This window comes from Doryrhamphus excisus, chromosome 15, assembly GCF_030265055.1.
Source record: "Doryrhamphus excisus isolate RoL2022-K1 chromosome 15, RoL_Dexc_1.0, whole genome shotgun sequence".
In the NCBI taxonomy this organism is placed as follows: Eukaryota; Metazoa; Chordata; class Actinopteri; order Syngnathiformes; family Syngnathidae; genus Doryrhamphus; species Doryrhamphus excisus.
The window spans coordinates 6522831-6546393 of record NC_080480.1 but is presented as its reverse complement, the minus strand read 5'-3'; the positions used below and the strand labels follow the sequence as shown (position 1 = coordinate 6546393).

Genomic DNA, 23563 nt, shown 5'->3' with positions numbered 1-23563 from the left:
CGTCCCCAAGAAACAATGTCCCCTCACATTGTCCCCTGATGTTGAAGTAAAAACAAAAGAAAATAACAAAAAAACAAAACAAAACCAGTTTGCTTCTTTTGTGTTTTTTATTCAAATCATCTTCATCATCATCATCCAAAACACAAGTAGAGCAGGAAAACCACTGGAAAGCATCCTTAAAATATACACAAAAAATACACACACATGCAACACTGCAATATCTCGCTTACACTCCCCCACCCAAAAAAAAAAATATATATATACACATTGCAATGTCATTGTATATGCATTTTGCATATGTCATTGTGGTGCGTTCAAGGACCATCTGATAAAGCATACAAACAATAATAACAATGCTAATGATAATAATAAATATGAAGGAAAAACTATAGGAGAAGAAAATGAGGAAATAAAAGCATTGAGAAATGCAGGAGTGCTGCAGGATCCTAGGTCAAAGGTCAATGTTGGCACCAAAGTACGCCGTGATGCTCCTCAAAATCTTCTTCTCTTCCATCTCTCACCTCACCTCCACTACCGTTCTACTCACATTTCATCTCATATTATACTCATATTATACTCTATACGGTACATATTATACTCATATTCTATACTCATATTATACTCGACATAAATATACTCTTATACTGTACATATATTCATATAATAGAGCTAAAGTTCTTTCACAATTCATACACTCACCAATGACGTTTTTTAAATCATCATCATTTTATCATGTAATATTATTTCGTCAATAAATAGATATCCTCATAAATACAAAAAGATATTTATTATACACATATGTAGTTCATTCATACATAAATAAGGCATTTTTTAACGTTGTATAAAATATTCACTTTTTCAGAAATACTGTGTATGTTACATAATACATTGATATAGATGACATAAATATATATATGTAGAGTATATCAATATGTATTTACATGTGTACAGTAGAGTATATGTAGAGTATATAAATAGATATATAAGTAGATTATATCAATATATATTTAAATATATAAGTAGATTATATCAATATATATTTACTTATGTGTACAGTAGAGTATATGTACAGTGTATATATAAATATACACATATGTAGAATATACATATGTGTAATAAAAAAAACTATTGTTTGGAGCTGCCAACCCGAAGGAAAGAAAGAAAAAGGAAAATAAAAATGAAGACTTACAGTCCAAAAGTTTGATCAACGCCAGCAAGTCCAGAATCAAATGGATCCCATCTTTCTAAATCCCTTCGATCCCGACTGGGTTCTTGCCGATTTTTGTCTTCCACAGGGGGTTCCACCGGGCTTCACGGGCCCCGTGGAGGTGCGGAGGGGGCGGCAGCCTGGCCGCCGAGTGAAGCGTCGGCGTGTTCCCAGCAGAAATAAGGGTGCACCGTCACGGGCAGCCCATATATCAGCACCATAAAAGCTCAGAAGCATTTTATGACGCTTTTTAAGCCCTCTCAAAAATAGTAGAAGTGTGCGTGTGCGCGTGAACACTAATGCGCTCGTTAACAAAAATGACTCTTAATGTGACGATAAAACAACGTCAGGGGCATTTCCGGTGCCGGGAAAGAAAATCCTCCAGGCCGGCGGTGGCCACGGTCCGGCACGGGGCCACACTTGGGGGCCTGGGGGCCAAGGGTGGCTCCTTTCTATTTTGGCCAGCCATATAAATACATATATTTAAAAAAAAGACACGAATAATCCTTCCTAAGGATCAATAAGGCCACCGTCAAACGAGAACATGCTAATCGTTAGCACACAACACTGGAATATTCCACTCTAAAGAAAACATTAGCAGTGACTGTAGTGTAATATGGAATCCATAGTCGTCTTCTTCTTACTTTCTTGCTGATATTGCAGTATTCGTCAAGTTGGGAATACCCCATTGGCTCTGAATGTACTTTATTTTAGTATGTAATTAAAGGGACTGGTGTTTTATTTTGGTGGTGGCTATCTTTGCACAGTTCACCATGCATGTTAAAAAAGAGGAAGTACGTGATCCTTAATACTCCACGGCTAAGAATTACGGATGAGATTCGAACAAGTACAATTCAACAATTTGTACTTCAACAATCAACAACTTCAACAATTTGAAGTACAATGACAAACCTACAACAGTATATTACTCACTGAATTCCTATTATAGGCTATGCTCTACTGTGCTCTGTATCTATGCTAGGTTTCTTCACTTCCTGTCTGCAAAGGAAGCAAGGTGGTGAAAAAGATATAAACCCTTTACGAGTATTTTAACAGTGAGGTGAGTTTAGAGGTGAAAACAACATAAAAAGCTGAGAGATGATGATAAATGAGAAGCATTTATCATGATTGCCGCAATTGGGAAGCAGTGGTGGACTCCACTTCCTGCTAAGGACAGGTTAGCATCTTGTGCTTTTGTTTACGGGGAGATATCACACTAATGTTCCTGTTCCACATCATCGTCTTAATTCTGTAAGTCATATTGATTGATTGATGGAATAAGTTATACTTATTGATTGATGCAAATAGTGATAGGACTCAACTAGGTACCAAAAATGTTTTGCTCACGTGGGTGCAGTGTGGCAATGTTAGCTAAAATGTTGCTTTCTGATAAATGTAATAAAAGGGCAATAAAATAGATATATTTGTTTATATTTGTTGGAAATCATTCACAAGTTATGTTTTTGCTTAAAAACGCCGTTCTGTGTTTTATGGCGATGATGTTTTGAATGAGAAGGCTCTGTTAATGGACGGTTGAAAAGATATCGGTATCATGATGAACGATACTGTGACAGTGTTGGCTTGCTATGGGGTGATAATGATACCAGCACGTGCCGTATCGTCCACGAGTGTTGGTAAGAAGCAGCGGGAAGGGAAGAAGGGGGACACGGAGGAGAGAGAGGGCGTGGAGGGGAGAGAGGGAGGACATCGCAAAGAAGATGAGAAGAAGAAGAAGAAGCGCGAAGGAGAAATTCTCTTGGTGTTTGTCTTCTGCTTGTCCTCCAGTGGACAGATAATGCCAAACCATGTCTGTTTCTGGGACTGTCAGCAACTATTACGTGGACTCCCTCATAGGTCCAGAGAGCGATGAAGTCCCGAGCCCCGCAGCGCACTTCCCCGGCGTTCAGTACCCGGGATCCAGCGCCTCCGCGGCGGGCGGAAGGCAACCGTGCCCCGCGGCGACCTCGGAGCTCCCGGACTCCTACCCGTCCTGCAGCTTCCAGCCCAAGCCTCCCGTTTTCTCCTCATCATGGAGTCCCTTCAGTCCGCATCACCACGGAGTGAGCGGTGTCCCCGCTGTGTACCACCCGTACATCCCGGCCCAGCACGTCCCCTCCGCGGACCCCCGCTACCTCCGCTCCTGGCTGGACTGCGCGCCGCCGCGCGGCCCCGACGCAGTCAAGTTGGAACCTCAGCTCGGCCACCCCGGCGGTGAAACTCCCTCCAAAGTCGGAGGACGGCAGCAAGTGGACGGCGGCGCGTACGTCCTGGAGTCCGGGTCCAGATCCGCGGCACCGGCGGCCGCCATGCCCACTCTGGGCTTCGGGGACAATGTGGACACTTGCGAAGGCAGCGAGGACAAAGAAGGTCTGGATCAAAGTAAGTTCTCAAGGCAGGAAGTAGAAGACAAAGAGGGATTGTAAATAGTTTGAAGGCTGCTATAAAACAAGAACAAAGAGCTCTTCGGCTTTTATCACCGCTGATAACACTCCTTCATGCCAAAGCGCTTTTTTCACTCCACACGGTCTCACGCACGCCGTCGCTTCACGTACACATTCTACTTCACTTTCTTCTACACTTTGGCAAACAGGGATTTCAACCTTATTCGTTTTTAAACCAATAATTCACACCTTAAAATGATCAATACATTATCAACAAACATTTACATTTTCAATCATGGATATGATATCATGCATAATATACATCAGTATATTATCACATCATATTCTATTATAATCATTATCAATCATAATCAATTTTAAAATCAAACATTGGTGTCCAACATATGACCTGGGGGCTGCTTGTGGCCTGCAGCTTGTTTTGTTTTCATTTTTTTATTGGCCTGCCTCATATTATAAAAATAGATTAGAGTTTAAAACACAAGCAGCAAAAATAGAAATAAGATGAATTATTGACACAAAAATACACCCATAATAATACACTTTACATATATTTTTAATAATACACTTTTTCTCTATTTGGGACAGACAAAGTCTGGACAGAAATGCAGAAGACAGAAAAACATTTACAAATGCTATTTTTCACCCAAACTGCAGCAAGATGACCCTCTCTCTCTCTCTCACACACACACACACACACACACACACACACACACACACACACACACACACACACACACACACGGTGGTCATTATGAAATAAAGTAAGAAAGTAAATGATTTACAGTCCAATGAGACTTTTAGATTTCTAGAAAATGAATGAAAACATAAAAAGCAACTTTCCAACCTTGACTTATGTATTTATTGTTTTTTTTAACTATTATGAATGATAAGGAAATAATTGTGAGGATAGGAAATTATTTCATTTCATGCAACTTTTTAACACTTTCCATCGAGGCTTTAATATTTATCTGTATTCCTCTGACTAAAAAGATTATTGAGGTAAAAAGATTATATTATTATATTATTATTAGTTATCTGCGTCAACATGTCTGCTTTTCCATTTGGCCTTTTTGCTCCATTTGACCCATATTTGCTTTTTTTCTTTGTTTTAATTGATTTACTTGAAGGAAAAACAAGCTGGTCTGGCTTTTGACTTTGGCCATCCCGGCCTTGTTAGAGCTTGAGTGTTTGTGTTTGAGTCAAACAGAGGAAACCCTGAGGAGTGCTGGTCATGTGACAGTCATGTGACAACCCCTGGGTATGTTTCCCGAAATTGGAAAGGCTTTTATTTATTTATTCATATTTTTCATTTTTAAAATGTATTTTCCATTCTGAGTATTATGAGTATGTTTTATGTACTACATGATATGAGTTGACAAAATGAACTTGGCTTGTTTTCCATGTTGGAAAGGATTTTGGAATTATTGAAAAAAAATGTTCCCTGTAGGAATGATGCACCAAATTCTCCCCCTTCTCCCATGAGTGATTTAAGCTGTCGAAATTGCGTGTCTTAGAGTCTATTTCCTTTTTGTTGTATATCAACTATTTCCATATTGACTGTATATAGCATGTGTACTTAGCGTATATCATTATGTCATCGTCTCCTGGCTGACAGTCTAAGGTCAACTTTGTGGCTTCTGCGTGGAATAGTTGAACATTCCGGAGAAGATGCTTATTATCCTGCTTTTTTGGAACGCCCCTGTCGTGTGAGCAGAAATTGCCAGCAGACGGTTTTGGAATTGAACGCTCTGTGAAGGGTGATGGCACGGGTGCCCGAGAAGAAAAAAGGTCACCATGCAGGAAGCTAGCAAAGTACAAATTAAGAAGAGGACAGTAGAGTAAAGGTTGTAAATGTGCGACGCTGACAAAGGTAGAAGCCATCTTCCACAGGAAGTGGTGGTGCTGATCAGACCAGAAGATCCTCAGAAGATACCTCTGCAGAGCTGCTACCAGACAGCAGACCAAGCAGAGCGCACATCACGACATGATCTTCCTAGAAGGTGTGGGCGTGTGTATCCAAGGGGAATGTCCACACGCACATGTTTTCAGGTCAAAAGGTTGAAGTATTTCATGATGGCAGCCTTTCATCCACGTGGAAACGGTGTTCTGGGTGACGTGAAAATGGCTCCCTGAGTGGGAAAATCTGAAAAGAATGACGTTTCCACCTCGTGAGCTTTGAGGATAAGCCAAAGTGATATCTGAACATTTGGATGGTCATGACAAGGAAGGATCACATCTGCATCATTGTTTTTGGAAATATTGCTTGTCTACTTGGCTGCACGGCGGACAAGTGGTTAGCACGCAGGCCTCACAGCTAGGAGACACAAGTTCAATTCCACTCTCGTCCATCTCTGTATGGAGTTTGCATGTGTGGGCTTTCTCCGGGTACTCCAGTTTCCTCCCACATTCCAAAAACATGCTAGGTTAATTGGCGACTCCAAATTGTCCATAGGTATGAATGTGAGTGTGAATGGTTGTTTGTCTATATGTGCCCTGTGATTGGCTGGCAACTAATCCAGGGTGTACCCCACTTCTCTCGCCCGAAGACAGCTGGGATAGGCTCCAGCAACAGCAACGTGAGGATAAGCGGTAGAAAATGAATGAATGCCCACAATCTGTTCTCAAAAAGTAGCGTTTCCGTGTGGATGAAAGACTGACTCATAAACTACTTGACCCTTTTCCGTGTGGACGGCCCCCATCTGGTGAAGGTGCGGGTTTGTGCTGAGGTGGTCTTGTCCACTAAATGTACAAAGTATGTAAGCGTTTCCAAGAAAAGCCAATTAAATGTAGCATCCTGCAACAGATTGTGTTGATGTTGTGTGGATGTCGCGGTGGCGGGCAGCCATCCAGAAGAAATACAAGATTACTCTTCAGTCTTTGTGCTGCCGCTCCCGGGCAGAGCGGGAAAATTATGAGCTGGGAAGTTTATGAAGTTATAACGCGGGCTGAACAAGCCCATTAATTGGTGTGCTGGTGGTTGGCCGATACGTAGCAGGGCCGGGGGGGCTGGGGGGGGGGAGCCGGGAGATAAAATACGACGCTGAGAAATGTAATAACCTGCCTTTGGGATATATGGGGGGTCAATTTGTGGAACTATTAGCTGGAAATTGCAAGCGGAGGTAGAAAGAGAGGATGTGATATGAATCCAATAGCAGATTGGCTGCGTGTTTCCATGCATCATGTCGGACACGCGGGAAAAGAGACGTATTGCTCACCTATGGAAGTGTTGCACAGCCACAGGCTACCTACCGTCCGTGTCACATGACAGCCTTTTACAACACCTTGGAGATAGAAGACATCTTCCTGCTATCATCATTGCACGTGAAAAGAACGACATGTTCTTACTGCTGCTTTGACACAGCCACGCAATTGCTCTTTCATTTGGATGTGACGTTTATGTTTACTTGATATATTTACTTTGAAATGTGGAAAACATGGAATGACAGGAAAAGTGGGGATTTTGAGAGATGTGGTTTTTCGAAATGGTTACATTCATGCATTTTCTACCGCTTTTTCCTCAGGAGGGTCGCGGGGGTTGCTGGAGCCCATCCTAGCTGTCTCCGGGCACGAGGCGGGGTACACCCTGGACTGGTGGCCAGCCAATCACAGGGCACATATAGACAAACAACCATTCACACTCACATTCATATGGACAATTTGGAGTCACCAATTAACCTAGCATGTTTTTGGAATGTGGGAGGAAACCGGAGTACCCGGAGAAAACCCACGCATGCACGGGGAGAACATGCAAACTCCATGGGCGAGGGTGGAATTGAACCCTGGTCTCCTAGCTGTGAGGTCTGCGCGCTAACCACTAGACCATCGTGCCGCCCCGCAGGGGTTGCTGGAGCCTATCCCAGCTGTCTTCGAGCGAGAGGCGAAATGGTTACATTCAAAATGGGAAATTTAATAATAGAAAAGATGGGAAAATTAATAGCCAGGATGTTGTGAATGTGGGATGGCTCCAACGGATGAACTTCCACTCCAATTCAACCCAAAGTAGCGATATCAGTATCGGTATCGGATCGGAAGAGAAATCAGTGGTATATCACACATGATTATTATAGTTCTGTACTGTAGTCAATCTATCATTGTTATGTATAGATGTATGTATAGATATTGGCTGATTGGGTAACTCCTGGAAGGCTTAACCATCCTTCTTGTGCTAGAACAGCCTGCACAGTAATGGATTGTTGCAGAAGTGATTACACACGCAGGGAATGCAAAGCAGCCACTTTAGCGTGTGACCCAAGTACCCCCCCCTGCCATCCATCATCCCACACGCTCTCATTTCCCCGCGCAGGAAATCGGTTCCTTTCTTGGAGGGAGTAGACTGACGGGGTTGCTAAGGACGTGTTTCTGATGATGATGATGATGATGGAGACTAAGTCATGACTGATGGGAAAAGTGAACAAGAGATCATCATGACTTCACGCTTTCATATTTTACTCCACAAAATCTTGCCAACTCATGTAGGACATATGCCAGTTATTTTCTTCTTCATGGAACCACTACGACAGGAAAGACAGAGAAAGGGGACTTTTGTTGCCAGGTGAAATCATCCACTGCAAAGTTGAGGCTAATTTATTTCCGAAGTCGTATCTTTGATATTTCTGCTTTGGAAAAGTGCAGGGTGGATCGGGACACCATCATCAGGGTTGTGGTGTTCACGTTTCCGTTTAAAGGTCACGGTTTGGTCCATTTTTGGGACGGTAAGGAAAGAAAATACTGGCATGTCTGTCATTCCTCAGTTTCACCCTCAATTCCTCAAAGATCTGGATGTTGGAGAACTGTCTTGGTTGACACATCTACTCAGCACCGCATGGAAGTTGAGAACAGTAGGTTCACCTTTTCAGCAAGGGTTGTGTTCCAATTCCAGTTCTTCGCTTTGGGTCTGGTTTGGAAGACTGGGGCCGGTCTTCCCTTGCAAGGGAAATCATTCCAAAATCCAAACATTCCTACTCATTCAGGACATTCATTCATTCATTTTCTACTGCTTTTCCACACGAGGGTCATGGGGGGTGCTGGAGCCTATCCCAGCTGTCTTCGGGTGAGAGGCGGGGTACACCCTGGACTGGTCGCCAGCCAATCACAGGGCACATATAGACAAACAACATTCACACTCACATTCATACCTATGGACAATTTGGAGTCGCCAATTAACCTAGCATGTTTTTGGAATGTGGGAGGAAACCGGAGTACCCGGAGACAACCCGAGGAGAACATGCAAACTCCACACAGAGATGGCCGAGGGTGGAATTGAGCTGTGAGGTCTGCACGCTAACCACTCGACCGCCGTGCAGCTCTCAGGACATTCAGACTATCTCAATAAATTCTCTGTTCCCCAAAATTTGCTAAATTCGAATGATTTTTGATCATCCATAATCCATCCATCCATCTTCTACGGCGTATCCGAGATCAGCTTGAAGAATCCCAGACTTCCTTCTCAGCTGCTTTGTCCAGCTCCTCAGGGTGGATCCCAGGAGAACCCAGGCCAGTTGATAGACATGGTCTGTCCAACGTGTCCTGGGTCATCCCTGAGGCCTCCTCTTGGTCGGCCATGCCCCGAATACCTCCCCAGCGAGGGAGGTGTCTGGGTGGGGCATCCTGACCAGATTCCTGATCCACATCATCTGGCTCCTCTCATGCAATTTGTACACACCGTCAAGTTTGGTTGCAGCAGACGGACGCAGGATTATGATTGGGATTATTATGATAACAGAAGTAATCAACTTTGTTCACCCCTGCAGGTGACCCGTCCACCAACTGGCTGCACGCACGCTCCTCCAGGAAGAAAAGGTGCCCGTACAGCAAATATCAGACGCTGGAGCTGGAGAAGGAGTTCTTGTTCAACATGTACCTGACACGCGACCGCCGCCACGAGGTGGCCCGGGCGCTCAACCTGACCGAGAGACAGGTGAAGATCTGGTTCCAGAACCGCAGGATGAAGATGAAGAAACAGAGCAAGGACCAGACCAAGGATTAAGCTGTATCCCATAACAACACAACAAAACCACACAGCAACAGCACAACACAACAACACAACAACGGGACTTAAAGTCGAAGCATGCATCGTTTGGTGACTTGACTATTGAAGCCAACAGATGAAGACTTTGCTCCAAACATCTGCTTGGTAGGAGTATGCGATACCACACATTTTGGTATCAATCCGATACTAAGCCAATACAGGGCAGGCGTTTCCGATACTGATAGCGATACTTTGTACTTGAAATGTTTCACGATCATTGAATGCTTTTGTGATTTTGTAAATTATGACTACAATCGGAATAACACACTAAACATGTTTTTCATTATTTATTATTTGTCAACAAATTGAACATGATATCAATATCAAACCTTTCACATTTCAACCAATACGCTACCGATGCCCACTACCTCAGAACGGCTAAACGGTAGCAATGTTGGCTAGGTTTGTGTTTGTTATGTGCTCATAAATGTTCATTTCTCTCATAATAAAATGTCAACATTTATTGAACAAGCAAACATCCAAGTGTTTGTATTGTCACAGATTTCTACGCATGTTTTTTTTCTTGTGTAAATTGAGTCTACAATTTGGTTGTTGGTGCGAACGAACTTCAGCCTGTTTGATGCCGGATGTGACTGATGTGTGCTTATGCAAGCCAGCTACCTCTAAAGTACCTCAGTACCAATGAAAGTACCCAATTCGGTAGCCATTCCTAGTCAGTAGTACAAAGAAAAGCACAGACTCTGATTGGTTTGTATACAAAGTATTCCCTGACTTTGAAAAACATATACAATATCAATAAAGCGTATTGATGAAAACTATCCAGATAGTATTGATCCAATATTGATACTGAGGAATGATACCACAATGATGCCGTCGGTGCTTCAGTCTTGACTGAACTTTTAGCCAACAAATACAATATCAGATACATCCATACTGAGTCAGACTCCAGGCACAGGTTGGATGAGTTTGGACTTGACTTGACAATATCATCAATGACTTGCAAATTGACTTGACTTCAGTGACTCTGGCCTTGGCTGGGACTTTAGTCTGATGAAAAATATTTGAAATTTTCAGTATGTGTCTGGAGTGAGACTTGACTTGAGACTGACTCGACTTTTGGGATTAAAGACTTGGAATGAAATATTCGAGAATGACTGAACACCGACGTTGTCCTACCTCTGTCAGTTACCATAGCAACCGGTTTTAAAGAGTTAAGTCTGGGCTCTAAGCAATGGTGGAAGTAATTGGAAGGAAAGTGATGGCACGCCACCATCCTCATAGACATCTTCTCATTGTGATGCCTGCTATCGGGGCTGAGCGAAGTGCGTTGGAGCGGTCTTTAATGTGTATTTACTGCGGCAATAGACGCACGGAGGAAGTGAAAGGTGGTTTTCCCGTGGTCGTTAATAAAAGCCAGACACTTACTAGCGCTTCCACGGGTGTCTATCTCGCTGCAGGATTTCCATTAGCATCAGCAAGGTGGCGTACGGTGATAAAAAGGTACCTTCTTGGGATTAGTCGGAATAATGCTCCGCTTTAATGTGTCATCAGATGAACTCCACAACAGAAGCACACTTCCTGCGGTTGGGAAAGATCTCCGTTTCGCTGTTTCTTATCTCGTTTTCACTTCAGCTTACATTCCAATATTCTTTCTAGTGTCCAGTCTTATGTAGGGTGGGGTTGGGTGGGTGTCCCAACAGTCTGCTATACAACTAGAAAAATCATGTAATAAAATGAATAACTATATGAAAAAACAATTTTGTTGATTTATTGACATGTATATGTATGGTATAATATACTTTATATATGTTTGCATGTGTGTGTGGACTATGGGGACACCCCCTATTATAGGACATTTTACAGTAAATATATAAATATTCATTTAAAAAAGAATGGGCTCTATTTTCATACACGCTACGTACAGGATAAGCTAATATATGCAATCTGCTATGCAAGTAGAGGAAATTGAAAGCATAAGCTAATAACCTAACATAACATAACAATGGAGTACTTGACAGTACAATGTGCTGTACATTGTAAAATGTACTTGACAAAATGTGTCTCCATTCTCTGCGTATGTTGTGTGTGATGGAAATGTCACTCCTGCCGGCGCTACATGTTCAGCACACGCTGGCTTTATTGATCCGAGCGCTGATGAGAAAGGCCATGTTGGAAGGTCATCTTCTTTTATGATATTTCAAGTGGCATCGCATTTAAATGGGACACTTTGATAGATGGACCATAAACTACACACCACCCTTTACCACTCGCCTCATGTCTGATACACACACACACACTCTCCATGTGTATTTCTATTCCAGGTTGAAAATGTTTACATTAGCATGCTTTGTAGAGGATAATGCTTTCAAAGGAATGATTGAAGGAGGGATGTCAACATTTATTATACTGTATATACAATTTATATGTACATACAGGGTGTAATGGACGTTTCATATACACATAAAACATTATACAAGAAAAGCTACATAGTAAATTACAATATATCAAATAAAACAATAATATCTATACCGTTTATAAACCACAAAATTACACAAAATTAAGTGTTTATATTATTTCTATACCATATTATAGGATTATATTTATGTATTATGATATTCAAAGAAACGTTTTGTGTCCCTGGTTTCTCTAATGTTGGATTTGTATGAAAGGTGAGAGTTCTTTCCTTCTTCCTGGCCTACAATGAAGAAATACGAGAAAGAAATGTATCTACAGTACTAGCAGTAAGTACTGCCTAATGATGATAATACTCAAATACACATACTTGCTGTACAACATGGAAATGTTGGTACTTTGACAATGACTTGAGTCATTTGAGCTCACGTTTGTTGAAAGTGATGGTAAACCAAGTCATGTCTCAATTGTCAATAAAGTTTTTATTCTTACAGTACTACAGTACTTACAGTACTCATCTGATTTTATTCTTGTATTTCTTTTCTCGTGGCTTTAAATAACATTTTCACATATTTGATATGATTTTGCCCTCTGCTTTTTCTCCTTTCCTCTTCCGCTAGGTCGATATACTTAATAATAACAATAAGTCAATAACTTCAATTAATGATTCAACAATGAATTTATGGTGAATTGTATGATGTATGTCATTGCTGCATGAACAATTGTGTTTTTTGTGCCGTAGTATGAAATAGATTACTTCTTCAAATAGACTCTGATACCAGCCTGCATGACTTTTACTCATGCAATATCAGATTGGGAACATTATTAGTGGATGGATGGATGAATAGATGGATGGATGGGTGATGGATGATGGATGGATGGTTGGATGATGGATGGATGGATGGATGATAGATGATGGACGATAGATGGATGGATGATGGAGGATGGATGATGGATGATGGATGGATGGATGGTTGATGGATGGCTGGATGATAGATGGATGGATGATGGATGGATGATGGTGGATGGATGGAAGGCTGGATGATGGATGGATGGATGGATGGATGATAGATGATGGATGATAGATGGATGGATGATGGAGGTTGGATGATGGATGATGGATGATGGATGGATGGATGGATGGTTAATGGATGGCTGGATGATAGATGGATGGATGATGGATGGATGGATGGATGGATGGATGGATAAATGGATGGAATGGATGGATAAATGGATGGATAAATGGATGGATAAATGGATGGATAAATGGATGGATAAATGGATGGATAAATGGATGGATAAATGGATGGATAAATAGATGGACAGCGGATGGATGAGCACGGTTGGAAAAAGAACAGCTTCAATGAGCGGAAGTGGGAAGAGAAGACAGGGGTGGGTAGTGGGGGGGCCACATGGTTAGGCCGGGGGAGGAGAGGATGAGGCAGCATGTGTTTAAAAGATGTCTTTGGGAGTTTAAAGGAGAAGGCGTCTGTTTGGCTGCAACACCAAACGACAGCCATAAAGCCATAACACCCCCACCCCCCCACCCCCCACACAGATGATTTATTGGAGGCATGGTCATTTTGGAATATCGAGCACAACTGTATGCTTGTGTTGAAGGCTGTTCTGGAGTATTCGATCTAATAATAGCAATGAAATGAAAGTCTATTCTACGCCACCCACAGCCTGGCCGCTGGAAGAGATACCACTGATATCAAGACCAGAAAGATCCCTACAATGCAGTCCAGCATTATGGTGTCCACTGATCCAAAGAAGGATGGGGGGTGGTGGCGAGGACGAGTGAGGAGACCTCCAAGAACACATAAAGAAGCACTGCCAAGTGAATGCTATAAGCATGGCATGTACCGCCACCGATGGGAAACATAGCAACGGCTGGACTGGAACACAAGCTCAGCAGAGGTTGGGGTCCACCACATCAGACGGGACCCCAGGTGCACACTGAGACAGGGCAGCATATCACAGCAGGTTGTCGGGGAACATCTGTTCCAAACATGGACTGCAGCTCCTGGAGTCAAGGTGGTTGCGAACGAGCAGGCCAAGATCCTACAAGGCTTCCAGTTCCAGATTGACAACTTTGTGCTGGCCAAACAGGCTGACACGGTGGTGGAGAAACATCAGAAGACAGTGATGGTCATGGTGGAGATGTTTAGATGATAGAATGCCCAATGACGGCAACATCCACAGAAGGAACACCGAAAGCTGGAGAAACAGTAAAAGCTGAATAAAGAACCATGAGGGCACCAGTGATGGGGTTAGGTGCCCATCATCATGTGATATGTTCTTCTTCTGCTCTGTGTTGTACAGATAGAAAAACAGGCGAAAAGAGGCAGCTAATGAATGCATGGGACGCAGCTACAGTATTCCCCCACGGAAAGGCAGTCATTAAAAGCTCCAACAAGGATTTCTGTTTTTTCCCATCCGTGCTGTCCAATGTGCCGCTACAAAGGAGGTGTGGCCAAACCTTTGCCTGGTACTGTACATACTGTAAGATGTGTGTGTGTAAAGTAAAGAGAGTGTGTTGCTGCGAGCGTAGAGCAGCAGTAAGAATGTGGGGCTGTGAAGAAAGAAAGGTATCCCATAAAGCAAACGTGCACAGGACAGCTCATGATTGTGATGCCTGGCTGAGGTTTAGCAGGGTGGGGGGGTTTCATTAAATCCAGACTTTACGTTGCAGCTGCAGGCCTCCCGCCTGCCTGACAACAGCGGCTGCAAGCTGTGTGTATGTGTGTGTGTGTGTGTGTGTGTGTGTGACACACGGCACAGTAAATCTAGCAGGAGGCCGCCTGGACAACAATGCACGTCCGTTTTAAAGGCGTACGGAGAAGCAGCCATTCTTTCCACATGAAGACCACTTTGGAGGAATTATGAAACAAAGAAGCATTTGAACGACTCTTACAGTCTGAATCCATATAACAAAAATCCATATACAATATCCTACAATTAAATATGATACTTAGCAGTTTTAACTTGACTGTTTATGATGTAAATATAACTGACAATGTTCATGTTTTATTCCTACTATTACATAATTTTATTATGTTGAGGGAATAATACAAACAAAAACAAAATAATTCAATTTTTATAATTAAAATTGTTTGAATATGTGCATATATGGAGTTCTATAAAATATATGATCATTTAAATCAAAATATATTAAAATCAATCAATAGCTTGACTCAAATATTTTTATGCCAGTGAAATATTTTATATAGTTATGAAATATGCTTGCAATTAGATAAATGTAAAAAAAAAAAGAAAAAAAGATGAATTTCTCCAGGGGGGTGTCCAAAGTGCAGCCTGGGGGCCTGTGGGCTGGTGCAGTAGAAGGAATGTATAATTATGATTGCATTTCTTCTGAGAAGTAGAAAGTGATGAAAGAGGAGTGGAAAATGATGAAATGGGATAAAATGGCTTCCTTATCAACAAACACTACAGGCCTCGCTCAGGTGCAACAAAAGGTGCATAGATGATGAGGAGGATGAGGATGATGAGTCCAGAAAAGAAAGAAAGAGAGAATGAATGAATGAACGAATGTGTCGGTAGGGGTGGTCCCAGGCAGCCATGTCTCCTTTTTCCTGATTGTTTTGCTTCGTTCGCGGAAAGGCGGGAAGAAGGGCAGGATGCGCGGGCACCCGGCGGGGGGTCCGCAGGAAGAAAGGGGGGGAAAGAGGTGAAGATGAGGAGGGATGAACGCTCGCAAGAAGCCGCCGCCGACTGTCGTAAAGGCAGGAAGAAAGAGCAAAGGGAGCGGAGAGAAGGCAATAAAAGGATATGAGGGCAATAAAAGTTTATAGCGTATAAATTTGTGAAGGTTAAGAACTAAACGGCTGTAAAACAAACACGCACGCTCACTCTTCCAGGCAACGCTTAACACTTCTTCATCCATTTTTCAATCACGCCGTTGTTGGGGGCCACAAATCACACGCGCGCACGCACGCACGCACGCATTGGAAAAAAAACAGCATTACTTTTGGTATTTGACTTTTTCATTCCAGTGACTAACATGATTTCGACTTCTATTCCTACCAATTATACCTTCTATTCTACTGCATGACTTTATACCTTCTATTCTACTCCATGACTTCCATTTCTACCATTTATACCTTCTATTATACTCCAAGACTTCTATTCCTATACCAATTATACCTTCTATTATACTCCAAGACTTCTACTCCTATACCAATTATACCTTCTATTCTACTCCATGACTTCCATTGCTACAATCATACCTTCTATTTATTCCCACCAATTATACCTTCTATTCTACTCCATTACTTCTAATTCCTATACCAATTATACCTTCTATTCTACTCTATGACTTCAATTCCTACCAATTATACCTTCTATTCAACTCCATTACTACCAATTATACCTTATACCTCCATTATAATGGAGTAAAATAGAAGGTAGGAATAGAAGTATACTTCTATTCCTACCTTCTATTCTACTGCATGATTTCTATTCCTACCAGTTATACCTTCTATTCTACTCCATTACTACCAATTATACCTTCTATTCTACTCCATTACTACCAATTATACCTTCTATTCTACTCCATTATAATGAAATAGAATAGAAGGTAGGAATGGAAGTATACTTCTATTCCTATACCTTCTATTCTACTGAAGGTAGGAATAGAAGTATACTTCTATTCCTACCTTCTATTCTACTGAAGGTAGGAATAGAAGTATGCTTCTATTCCTACCTTCTATTCTACTTCATTATAATGGAGTAGAATAATTAGAGTAGAATAATTCTACTCCATGATTTCTATCCCTACCAATTATACCTTCTATTCTACTCCATGGTTACTTCATTCATACCATTTGTAGCCACTGTTCACTGTTGTATTGATTAAGTTAAGTTTATTAAGTTAATTTAGATACATTGTATTGATAGTTTGGAAGGATTCATAGTATTATTATTATTATATTTATTACACATAGACACATTTACACACACACATATATATACAGTATATACTGTATATATATATTATATAGTGCTTGAAAAAGGCAAGGTAAGATGTAAGGAAGGCAGTGTGATATTCCAAGTGAGGGCACGTGTGTAGTAGTAGTACACACACTATTTCATTTTGACTTTATTACTTTATTTCCAATAAATCGAATCTATTTGATTTCCATTGATCATACACACCATATGTCATAAGAATATTTCATTCATTTCTTTCATATATATATGTGTGTGTGTGTGTGTGTGTGTGTGTGTGTGTATGTATATGCACACAGCAACACACGCACATATATGTGTGTACATATAGACAGACGGTACATGAACCATAGACAGAATTTAATAAAAAGAAATAAATAGAGCTTATTACCAACCTCTTCAGTTATTGATGATGTATTGACTTCGTATGGAGCATAAAAACAAATCATAGCAAGCATATATATGTATACACACACTACTGTATATATTTTTTGTGTCTTTGCAGGCCAGAGTTGTCCATATATATATATATGTATGTGTTGTTTTTGAATGTGTGTGTGTTGTCCGGATATCCATTGTCTTCCTACAGCACTGGTCATAAAATTGCCCCCCTCCCTCAAGCAACTACGAGTGTGTGTGTGTGTGTGTGTGTGTGTGTGTGTGTGTGTGTGTGTGTTGTTCCGGCCCAGAGGGCAGGATGGGGCCCAGGCTGGGGTTGAAGCTGGTGTTGTTGCTGCGGGTGTGGGGGTGTGGTAGTCCCAGATTATCATCCATTTGATGACTTTTTATTCTTATTTCTTCTTATTGTCGTGTTTCATCATCTTCAGCTAATGCTAACAATACACAGTGCTAGTCATATATGGCATCAAATAGGCATGGCTGCTTGAAACCTTATAGGTATCATTCCAGTGCCATTATTATTAACATTATGATTATGATTGTTGTTGTTATTGTTATGTTTAGTGTAATAGTGCAGGATAATCCCATGGTCTATTTATGTTGATGCATGATTCCATTAAACACCACATACCGTCAATGCTTTGATTTTTCTTACTTACATAACGTCCACAACCCACGTGCATCTTTCCTTTCGTTGTAAATGGAGACAATAACGATAAACATTACATCAAATGATTAATACATATTCATATATATACATACATAATCATATCGTTCAATGTATCGCTAATCCAACATTGGAGTCTTTGTGTTTTTCACTTCATGGAAGCAACCAAGCTGACAGCAAAAGGACGCTTGGTGGCGCTCTTGCTCCACGAGGAAGACCTCAGCACGCCCACGCGCAGCCCTGCTTCATCCAGCCTTCGTGACATACATGCCTACATACATACTGTACATACATACGTGCTTATACTAAATACTCAATTATACTACATAATGTATATACAATAAACGGTGTAGATGGAATGTTGCCACGTCACAAAAATATGAAAACATATACGTCATTTCATAAGGACATGAAATATACAAATGACATATCTCAAACTCTATACACTCTATATACTCACTCTATATACTTATATACATTATGCTCACGATATATACAGCCTATACAGTATACTTTTTCTTGCTAATATGTTTGGCTTTGCTTCACTCCACGGCAAGGAAGCATCCTAGGAAGCATCCTAGAACCCGGTTAGGAAGCATCCTAAGGTGGACTAGACAGGAAGTGGACAATTGCGTGAGACTGTGGTTGGATGAAGAACGTTTGGAACGGCCTGGATAAACCCCCACTCTGCTTTGTCAACTTTCTAGTACTTTCCAGGGTTTCCAAGCGTATTCTACCTCAGCCATTCACCGTTTTTGGACATGATATCATCATCGGCTTCCGTATCTACCCATCTTTGCTTTTATTCTCCAAGTAGAAGAAACAGCAATAAGTCATCATAATTCTCATCATAATAATATGCCAGTATCAGACAGAGCTGGGATATATATATTTATATATGAATGATCGATATGTACAAGCAATAATTTAATATTTCTAATATAATAATGTAATATTTCATAAAGACATGTTGGAAAACCTTAACCTGGATCATTTTTCTAATATGATTTCCAATATGAATTCCTACTTTGTTTGTATGACTACAGTAAAATGGAAATATTGATGATATTATGGAAATATATGATATATTGTTTTGCATGGCTGACTTTATTTTGCACGTGATGAAAGATGATAATTATTTTGTTGATATTATTACCTTGCCATATTTACTGGGCAATATGAATATGTCATATGATATGTATAGTCTGTCTTTCAGTCTGATGACAATATCATCCAAAAATTCTGCATAAACAATAATTCAGTGATCTACAGATGTTGATATCGGCGCTACGGGTTCGATACCAGAAAGCAGAGATTATATATATTTTTCCAAACTATCCTATGTTATTTTTGTTTGATGTTTGGGTCCTATGATGTCATGTATCTCACTTTCACAGCGTGCACGTGCTCGTGTGCAATGGGGGAAAACTTTCATTAACACGCGCGCGCACACACACGCACACGCACAGCCCTCCCTTTGCATTAGGCGCCGAGGGAGAGTGGATGTGAAGCCAATGGGACGAGGAGCTGATAATAGATGCAAATGATCCTGAAACACACACACACACGCACGCACACACACACACACGCACACACAGAGGTGGGGTGGGGGGTGAGAGAGAGAGAGAATATGAAAGAAGTGATTTGCAGGAGCGTAAATGACAGAAAGGCGTTTGAGAGCATGAAGCTCCTCGCAGCTTTGGAATTGTGATGCACATCAGCTCCTCTTCCTCCTCCTCCTCCTTCTCCTCCTCCTCCTCTTCTTCCTCGCTGGATGTTTGATGGGATCGGCTGCGAGGGTCGTCGTACCGCGCTGGTGGTCACCGTGCTCGGCTCGCCGGTCGCGGCGGTGAGGGTGGAAGAGCGCAAGACTCCCCTCCGTCTGTCTGTCTGCCTGCGCCCGGACCTCCTCCTCCTCCTCTCCCTCCTCCTTCCTCGGCGAGGCGAGACCCGACGCGCACTGAGCTTTTCCTGACTCGGACTCGCGAACCGAAGCGCGAACGATGAGTTCCTATTTCGTCAACTCTCTCTTCTCCAAGTACAAAAGCGGGGACTCGTTGCGCCCCAACTACTACGAGTGCGGTTTCGCGCAGGATCTGGCCGGCGGCCGTCCCACGGTGGTGTACGGGCCGGGCTCCGGCGCCACCTTCCAGCACGCCCCGCAGATCCAGGACTTCTACCACCACGGCGCCTCGACGCTGCCCAGCAACCCCTACCAGCAGAGCCCCTGCGCCGTGACTTGCCACGGCGAGCCCGGGAACTTCTACGGATATGACGCCCTGCAGAGGCAGACGCTCTTCGGGGCCCAGGACGCAGATTTGGTCCAGTACAGCGACTGCAAGCTGGGAGGCGCTCCGGGACTCGGCGCCGAGGACGCGGAGGGAACCGAGCAGAGTCCTTCACCCACGCAACTCTTTCCCTGGATGAGGCCGCAAGGTGAGAACTTTCTTCCTCCCTTTTTTCTTCTCCCGGCATCCTCTCCGCGCGGCGCGCGTACGCACGACTTGCTCCTCTCCGCAAATCCGAAACATCCGAAATCCGCAAAGACCGCAGTCCCAACTTGATGCTTTTATGGCCGCACCAAAACTTCTCAATTGCCCCCCAAAACAACCCCCCTGCGTGTCTGCGTGCGTGCGTGTGCGCGTGTGAGACGGGAAAGCAGATGGTAAATATCTGCGGCAGAAACAAAGACGCGCACATCTGACCCCGGTTCAACTTTTACTGCCTTTTGCTTTCTTTTATCACTGACTTGTCTGCTTCTCAATTATTCAGCCGCACGGTGGCCCCGGGAGGGGGGAGGGGGGAGGGGGGGCACGACAGAAAACACACTTTTATGGCACTTTTAGAACACTTTCTATTCGTGTGTGTGAGTGTGTGCGTGTGTGACAATTAAACAGCTCTCCTTTTGCCACATACATGCACATACGTTATCTATATGATTATGTATGTGTTTAAAGTATGTATAAGTGTATATGGAGCATAGCACTATATGCTATGTATTGAGACCTCATATTAATATCATAACCTTCAATACATTTTTTGGCAATTTTGTGAAGCAACACACTCAACTGAATAACTTAACGTTTATTGGCTGTGATTATATTATATCGCTTATTATAATGTAAATAATTGAACTGTTAATATATGATATAATATTCTATAATAGGTGAGCGTTAGTTGGTAATATTTTAAAATATATGTGGTGTTAAAGGAAAGCAACAATCAAATAAAAGTGGAAAGAAATGTGACCCTGCTGCTGGTAAAAAAAAAAAAGTATATAGGAAGTACTTTACAAGCCAGTGTAAAGTGCCTTACGGCAGTGTGTGTGTGTGTGTGTGTGTGTGTATGAAGCTGAGGATGAAGGTCAGCGTGCGTGGAAAGGAACACGCAAGGTGGAAGTGGAGTTGGGACTCCACTGGAGTGTAATATATTTGCTGTTTTATTTCGTATTTTTGCAACATATTGCAAGCTGGAGCAGTTGAATGAAAGGTGGAGCCAATTCAGCTAAAATGGGACTTTATTGAGCTCACTTGATTTTTTTTTATCATCTTCCTCTACACACACACTCTCATTTTTATGTCAGCTCCATGAATATGTCACTGGCAGCTTGCTGCAATATTTATATCATCAACTCTGCAAAGCATTTTCCTGCTCTAAACACGCACAGTATATACTTTATGTATATTTATTTTTCCCATTTGACAACATTAGTTTTTTACAGCAGTACAAATAAATTACTAATATTTAATTAGACATTATATTCTATTTTTATGATGATGATTTGATGTCTTATTTTTATGACTATTTATGTAAGATGATTTCTCGGTCAAATGAGACAAAAGAGTGAAGTATGAAGAATACCCCCCCCCCCCCCAAAAAAAAATTATATGAATGACTGGCGTCCACATTTGAAGATTTCTGCTGAGAAAGTCATTGAAAGCGTCCAGGCGAGATTTACAAGGCGCTGGGTTCTTATGTCAAATATTTATGATCAGCGGCATATTTTGTCCATGCGGCGCATCCATCCCTTTTTTATGGTAGGCCATCAAAGAGGAGGACAAACACTTTTATGGAAATATAATCACTCACATAAATGTCCCGTGTGTTTAATCTGTCGGGAGTTGGAAGCCAAGCGTTCCCTGGTAAATGTCTTAATATTCCTACTTTTAATAAGCCCTCCGAGATGGGCAAAACACAGGTGGCCAAGTACTTCCTATTCATATCATATAACCTAATATAATCACATTTCATATACACACTGTATATTACCAACTTTATTCATCATTTATGACATTTTCATTCTTTTTATCATTGAGTGGGAAAAGATTGCACACATTCCCAGTTGGAAAATATGATATATACCTTTAAAATATATATGAAAAAAAATCACATTGATAATTGTCCAAAACCAGAAGAATGTCATGTATGGATGATAAAATTGCAGTTTTTCATAAGAAAGAATATTCCAGCTAATTGGATTGTATTCCTGGCTTATGAAGTTATGAATAATATTTGTGATATTCCCCCCCCCCCCCCCCCCCCCCACCTCCCCAGTAGCTGCCGGCAGGAGGCGAGGCCGGCAGACGTACAGCCGCTACCAGACTTTGGAGCTGGAGAAGGAGTTCCTGTTCAACCCCTACCTGACCCGAAAGCGCCGCATCGAGGTGTCGCACGCGCTGGCGCTGACGGAGCGGCAGGTGAAGATCTGGTTCCAGAACCGCAGGATGAAGTGGAAGAAGGAGAACAACAAGGACAAGTTCCCCAGCAGCAAGAGCGAACAGGAGGCGGTGGAGCGGGAGAGGAGGGAGAAGGAGCTCCGGGAGGGAGGCAGCGGCGGAGGCGCCGGCGGAGGAGGTGAGGCGGGAGGCGGAGGAGGAGGTCTCGCACCGGTGGCGGGAACAGCTGCTTCGCAAGCCAACCTCAGCGAGGATTGCTGCGACAAAAGTCACAAGCAGATGTAGGAGGACGCTGGTTGGGACACCGTGGACAAGATGGGACCGTTCTGGCTCAGCTTCGGCTAGCTCCACCTTTCAAGCCACGGGACCCGACGTCTGTCTCTAAAATGGCGGCGGGCGATCTGAAAGGACTCCAGAGACCTTGGGGCCACTTCCTGCTGACTTGAAGGAAATCAAAAGACGGACATGAAAAAAAGTCATCTCATGAAGGCGGGATTCTCCAATCCAACATTTAGGCTGTGTCTCAAATGAAACACTTCCGTCAGTGCACTTCAATAAGTATACTACTGTATGTACACTGCACACTTAGTTCCTAGTCTACGACTCTTGTGGTACACTTAGCAGGAATGACCGTCGCAATATTTACCTTCTCTCCTTTTTTATGCGCAATTGCAACCACTCCACTTAGTCCCTCCCCTTCCGCTACGTAGCCAAGATAGCCACTACCAAGTGTCCATCACTGCACACTCACGGTTTGGGTTTGATGCCCAGGTACTGCACTTTGCTGTACTTCTCATCCTGAATGCACGCAAGTGCTCAAAATATGTGGAAGTAAGCCCA

General features: G+C 42.4%; 2 protein-coding genes across 3 annotated transcripts; both read left to right on the top strand.

The window, feature by feature from the left end:
• Window positions 1–2901: 2901 nt before the first annotated feature.
• On the top strand, window positions 2902–10283 carry hoxb9a (homeobox B9a). The gene is made up of 2 exons (XM_058049230.1): window positions 2902–3586; window positions 9360–10283. The coding sequence occupies exons 1-2, from the start codon at window positions 3013–3015 to the stop codon at window positions 9593–9595; spliced, it is 810 nt and encodes a 269-aa protein (XP_057905213.1). The 5' UTR covers window positions 2902–3012; the 3' UTR covers window positions 9596–10283.
• A 9767-nt stretch (window positions 10284–20050) lies between these two features.
• Window positions 20051–23008, top strand: hoxb8a (homeobox B8a). 2 transcript variants are annotated; one of them, XM_058048378.1, is made up of 2 exons: window positions 20051–20483; window positions 22605–23008. In XM_058048378.1, the coding sequence occupies exons 1-2, from the start codon at window positions 20051–20053 to the stop codon at window positions 23006–23008; spliced, it is 837 nt and encodes a 278-aa protein (XP_057904361.1). The 2 variants fall into 2 exon arrangements, with proteins under 2 accessions (XP_057904361.1, XP_057904360.1); XM_058048377.1 differs by having other exon boundaries at window positions 22602–23008.
• Window positions 23009–23563: the final 555 nt, after the last annotated feature.